Below are 6,386 nucleotides of genomic sequence, written 5' to 3' on the forward strand. Positions count from 1 at the left end.
ATTTTTTTATTTTTCTTAAAATGATGGTATTGTCCCATTTTCCTGACATTAAAAAGTGTTAGGAAAATAACTGAGTTTTTTATTTTGAAAAGGAAATATTGTGCATTTATTATTACCTGCTTGTAACATCTAGTAATATGCCACTATGTTTCAGTTACCTAATCCCTGAAATAATGGTGATTTTATTTTGAAAGGTATCAGTGAACTACTTTTTAAAAGTCCATCTTATACACAAATTTTATATTATAAGCTTGAGTCTCTAATTTTGAAACACATCTGTTATTTTGGACCTCCAAATGAACTTCACAGTCCATTAGCCTAGGTTTGTTAGCAACGCCGATGCTGACAAACCTCTTTTAATAGTCCAATTTACAAATTGGATACATATCATCTGTTTGATGTATTTTGGCAACATAGACACTAAATTGCTATAATTAATTGCCATTACAGGAACCAATTAAATAAATAAAGAGGTCAAGCAAACTCTTTAAGTTTATTTTTGGAGTGATTTCTATTATAAATATAGTTTTTTCTTGAACACCAAAAACCTTAGTCATTTCCCACTCAAACTCTCCAACATTTCAGCTCATGATTACATTCAAACTCTGTAATTTTCAACAAAGGCTATAATTAGCCTTAGTGTGCACATGACTACATTAATGCAAATACCTGTGCATGCCAGTTTATGTGCCAGCAGGGCAGTTTAAACTAAACAGGCGTGTTGGTAGTAATTGGGTCTGCAACAGAATTGCGATGTTATTCCTCACTGGTATTTCCTCTTTGAAGTTCTTTCTTTTTTTTTTGGTTTGACTGTGAACTCAAAAATAGTAAAAGTCTTTGTGTATGTGTGTGGGTGTGTGGCTTAGTTACTACTCATGTTGTGGAGACCTAAATCTGTCACATCACAAGGGTGTGTCTTCCTTATGAGGCTTAAAAAGGATGTCCACAACGTGGTGTAAATTTTTCAGTTTTAAAGCTTCGAGCATGTTTCTGGTTAGATTCAATGAAGGTTTAAGTTTAGAGTCCTTTAGGAAAAGGCACAGTAGCAGGTAATGCAATGCGATTCAGAATGAATAGACAAGTTGGTCCAGGAAATGAAAATAAATGTTGTTTCGCCTTGTGAAGGAATATTTGTGTGTGTCATATGTGCAGATTTGAAGCCTTTATTATCAGTCAGAACTCTGTAGGAGTAATTCTACCAGTACACTTCCATGAAAAAATAAAATAAAATGAGCCCTTTTGATTTTTTGAAGGTCTGCAAAAGTTATTTTCATTCTGGCTGCCTTTTCACTTCTTTTTTTTTATCCAGTTCTTGCACCCACCTATGGCAGCATGTTGTCAGTGTGAAAACAAAAGAAATTATTTTAGGTCCTAAATGTAACTATTTGTAGACAATAAATTATGTCTAAAAATAACGTATTTTGGAAACAGAAGAGAAAAGTTGCAAAGACCTTACACAGGAATTTAGAGATGTATCAATATTAAGTTGCCTTTTATTTCAAGCTTCCAGCTTAAAGCTCTTTGGCAATAAAATTTTTTTTCAAGATTGAATTTTTTATGGGTCAGAGTTGAGTGGATAAAGAAACAAACAGATAAAAAAAACACATTCCTCTGAAAAAGGCCTGGTTTTGAAGAGAAAGTGGGACTATCAGCCAGTGTTTGCAGATTTTGTAGAAAGCATGGAAAACAATTGCAGAAATCTGCTTTACAAGATTACAAGAAAGTTCTGTTGCAGAGTTCTTTAGTTTGCATTTTTGCATATCATTAAATATAATGTCATTTGTGATGGTACTTATGCTCATACATTGCCTGGTTCTGAAACCTTTTTTGGCCAAAGAGTGTGAGACTCTGGAGCCACAGGTTGAAGACTCTTAGTTTGAACAATGTATACTGATTTTTCTGTCTTCTTGTCTTTTTAGCTTAAGCTTTTAGCTACCAATAACCATCACTGGTAGCAGAGGAAAATAATATTCTGCTGTTTTTAATTTCTAAAGAGTATAAAATCAACCTAGAGACAGATGATATTTGATTATGGCTTATCAGATAGGTAGCCTGCGCTCTGCATTGATTTTAATCCTAAAACTGAGATTTTACTTTCTTTATTTCCCTGAGTTGGTCTGACAGAAGTGAGGATCTCCCGATATTCCCCCTTTTCGAATACTTGGAGCAAGCGCACACGTTTGAACTCCCAGACATCGAGCATAATGAGGCTGGTTTTCCCTTGGACTCAACTGTCTGTTGTGGGATTCCTCGCGCCCTCTTTCTTCTAATCATGCACTTGGGCTTGTCCCAAATATGTGGGACAAACCCAAGGGAGAATAGAGTGCGTGGCTGAGCTGAGGGGCCTCAGAAACATACATGCATCCACACACCATTAATTTGTAAGCACTTCCAGAGACGTGATCACATTCACCATGTGCACGCATGCACTTGCCTCTGAGCACACATGACCGAGTGGCCTTCCCATACCTACCACTAACTATGTGTTTGAAAGAGCGTGCTGCATATGCAGACGTAGAAATGGAATGTGTTATTTTAGAGGGTGTTTTTTTTTTCCATGAAAGAGTTTAGGTACAGATCCATCGGGACGAATGTTTGCCAGATGATGAAAACCTTTCAGAGGAAGAACTGGAACATTCTCTCGTCTCTTACCTTCTGTTTCCTGCCCTCAGATAAACAACAAGCCCTGTGGCACGGTGACGATCCCTCTGCAGGTGTCCAAAGATCCCAGCCGGGTCCAGCAGCTGGTGATGGAGAGCCCCATCGGACAGAAGTGTCTGAGTGAGCGTGACATCAAGAAAGCCATCCTCTCTCCCAGGACTCCCCTCATCAACTTCCTGGTTAATGAATGATGTATGGGTGTTTACCAGATTGTGTGCAGGACCTGGTGGGCGGTGGCTTCCTCCTGTACACACAGACAGACAAATAATGTTGATATTTTGATATCGTATGAGAGAGAAGGTATGTTGGTCTGTTAAAATATCAACAGACCAATCCTCCAAGAACATTTTATTTATATTTTGCAGTTTTTAATAAAACATTCAGCAAGCAGAGTGTGGGTAATCTTTGCAAACCTGACCAGGATAGGTTCGGAAGCCTTCAGTTTTACTCAACCTGTTGATAAATTATGAACCCAAGTGTCGAGGTCGGACGTCCTTCACACTCTCATCAAATGTATAACCTCTTCTGTGCCACCAATTCACACCTCCCTGTTTGGACTCCTTCTCAGCCAAGTTTAGATATCCCTTATCAGTGCTGAAAAGTTATTCTGAGCAACACAGAGTGCACATCCAGAGACTGACATTTTTGCAAAATAGCTTAAAGACAGTCAGACGGATTGTAAGATGTCTGTGAACATTTATTTTCAAACTTACCCAGAAATTCTCAATTGGGTTTGGGTCTGCTTTGATTTAAAAGTTTCCATCATAGCTCTGGTTGTATGTTTAGGGACATTAACCTGCTGGAAGGGGAATCTCTGCCTCAGTCACAAGTCTTTTGCAGTCTCTACAAGTTTTTCTTTCAGGATTGTTCTAGATTTAACTCCATCCATCAACTCTGAACAGCTTCCCTATTTTGTCTATTAAAAATTAATAATGATCACGATAGTTTGATGCTGCCATCACCACCATGTTTCATTATGGGAATGGCTTTCTTCTTGCTACTCTCCTGTAATGGCCAGGTTTGTGGAACGCACAACCTACAGCTGTTAGCTGTGAACCTTTACCAAATCGTTGGGTTTATGCTGAGACTAAATTAAAAACAAGTGGCTTCTGTTTACTAATTACCTGTGATGAATTTTATTTAGGGTAGTCAGAAGGATTGACATAGATGGGAACACACTTTTCTGATAATTAGTTTTGAAACAAAAATGTTGTCAAATTTGAAAAGTTTGTCCATCGAATTATTCTCATTAGACAATGTTATTCTGTGCAATTTTGAGTTAATTTCTGAAAAAAAAGTTCAATGTGTCTGAATATTCTTGTGCATGAGCTGCTGTTTGGGTTTTAAGAAGCGCTGTTGGGTTCAGCCTGCCATCAAAAGGTGAGTGGGATTTAACTAATGTGGTTGGTGTGGGGTGGATCTGTTTTTACTCTGCCATCACATCTTGATTATCCATAGCTGCTCAGTGCCCCATCACCAGCGGCGCCTGTTCATTAGCTCTGTGTCTGTGTGGCAGTGGGCCACCATGACTTGGCCATTAGCGTTGCACTCAAAGAGCCCACAAGCCGGAGGCGCTGAAATCTATCTGGGTGCCCACCCACTGGCCTATCTTTAAAGCCCGTGTGAGTAAGCAGTCATCTGATATATGCAAGCGTTTGTCTTTCACAACCTTTCAGTACCCACAAGATTTTTTTTTTGTAGCTGTGTGCTGAAAATTTGCATCCCACACAAGAACTTTCTAATATCAGCATTTTAACAATGGCATCATCTCAAAATACGCCTCTGTGTCATTTTGTAAACTGTATTTGCCCAAGACAAACTGCAAAGAGAGAGAAAAGCAAAGCATTCCTTTAGCCTCTTTTCATATTTCTGTGATTTATCACCCGCCATCAGGTGACAGGAAGTGCTTTCAGGATGGACAGAATAACAGGAAGAAAGGCCAGGAATAAGAGAACCAGAGCCAAACCTGTTTTAGCTATTCTCGCTGTTAAATATGCACACCTAAGCTCAGCCAAATGCTGTCACAGCACAAAATGGAAAGGCCAAGGATAGAGACTCTTTATCTTCTGTCACTTCAGATTTTGTTTTCTTTCAACTTCCCCAAATGATTTTGTGGAATAAAAATAAAGTGCACACACAATTTTTTCTTTTTTTTTAGCTAACATCTTGATTTATTTTGAGTCATTGTCGCAACTCATATACTGATTCAACACTTTATCAGTCGCATTAGTTTATGTGACTTTATTTTGGATTGTTTAGAGCTGCCAGAAAATCCCAAACTACAAGTTAAGGTTGAACATATTTCTTCTCATTTTAAGAAATAAGGCCTAAGCTTCAGTGATGCATTTCCTCTGACAGTTAATTTTGTCACCGTCGGCCTCCGCCATACCATTTAACACTTTTTGTCAGCTCTGCAGTTTCCATGACAACTTTGAACGGGGAAGTGCTGCCAGTGACTCATTTTGTCTTCAAACCCCAGCCGTAGCCTTGTGAACCATGAGTTATCTTTAGTGCGTTAAAGTAAATCACTTCCTTTGCTCTTGAGAAACTCTAAAAGACAGAAAAAAAGGGTGGGGCATGCAGCAGTGCAGTCCCAGTCACCCTTCACTGCGCCAGTTTAGTTTCTGGACTAGCTTATGCATTCCCACAGGAGGGCACAGTAATGCTATAGCTCATTAAGCGGGAGGCTGACCACAAGGAGGTTTGATCCTCTGAGGATGTTCCTGACGTCATTTGACTGTCTAAGCAAATTGTAGCTATTCCCTTAACTGTGTTTAGGATAAAGCTAAGTAAATACAAACTGAGTAGAGGCAAACTTGTCAAATTCTAAAGCAACAATATCCCACATGTTGTCCAGAAATATCCATATGGATGTGTCCTGTTTTGCACAGGAATCTATATTTATGCAGGGTGTGTAGTTTGTTTTTTTAATATATTTTTGACAGCATTCTCAAGTCCTCAGTACCAAAACTATGTGACTGTATCTTGAAATATGGTGGCTGTTAAAAGTGTACACACCCCTGTTCAATTACAATATCTTCAGGATGCAAAGAATGAAACCACAACAATGTTTTGACACAGATAATATGGCTTTTACCCTGTACAATTAAACTAACAAAACAATCAGTTTCAAAAGAAATAAATCATCTGCCCTCAGTGCGCGTGATTTATATATAATGCAGTATCAGGATTTTTTTCCCCCTGCTACTGATACTTTGATCAATTTTAACTGTTTTGATCTTTTGTAATCAATCTGCAAATCATGGCTATTGACAACTGGATTAATATTGCTTCTTTCTAATGTTTCTGCTGCAACATTGTCCTTAGCAGGACAATTAGGATGCACTCTCTGTCTGAACGTATTCTCTCCTTTTTGGGGAGATACATATACATTTATGAGTTAATTTGTGTAGCCTGAGAAATCTACAGTTAAGTTTGAGAACAAGTACAACTTCTGTTGTTTTAAGTGGTTTCTTTTAGTTTTCAGGTTTGTGTATATTTATATCTTACATAAAATATTCAGTTTACAATAAATAGCTAGAAGTGTCCAATGTTTGTGAAAGCACAATTTGAGCACCTCGTTTCAACATTTTTAATAAAGTTTGATTAAAAACGTTTATATGATATATAAATACAGTGATTACAATCTATTTTTAATTTTATTGTTTGAATAACTTCTGAATGATAACTAGCCTGTGGTTAGGCACAAGGAGCAAATTCTTAGG

The 6,386-nt window shown here is 37.9% G+C and overlaps 1 protein-coding gene across 2 annotated transcripts in view; it reads left to right on the forward strand.

The window, feature by feature from the left end:
• Nucleotides 1–3,051, forward strand: part of lars2 (leucyl-tRNA synthetase 2, mitochondrial) — a 37,257-nt gene extending 34,206 nt beyond the window's left edge. For both annotated transcript variants that reach the window (XM_028013478.1, XM_028013479.1), the window contains exon 21: nt 2,673–3,051. In XM_028013478.1, coding sequence (XP_027869279.1) covers nt 2,673–2,852 — 180 coding nt within the window. In that variant the 3' untranslated portion in view covers nt 2,853–3,051. The remainder of the gene's footprint in view (nt 1–2,672) is intronic.
• The last annotated feature ends 3,335 nt before the right edge of the window (nt 3,052–6,386 follow it).

Source organism: Xiphophorus couchianus, chromosome 3 (assembly GCF_001444195.1).
Source record: "Xiphophorus couchianus chromosome 3, X_couchianus-1.0, whole genome shotgun sequence".
Lineage (NCBI taxonomy): Eukaryota > Metazoa > Chordata > Actinopteri > Cyprinodontiformes > Poeciliidae > Xiphophorus > Xiphophorus couchianus.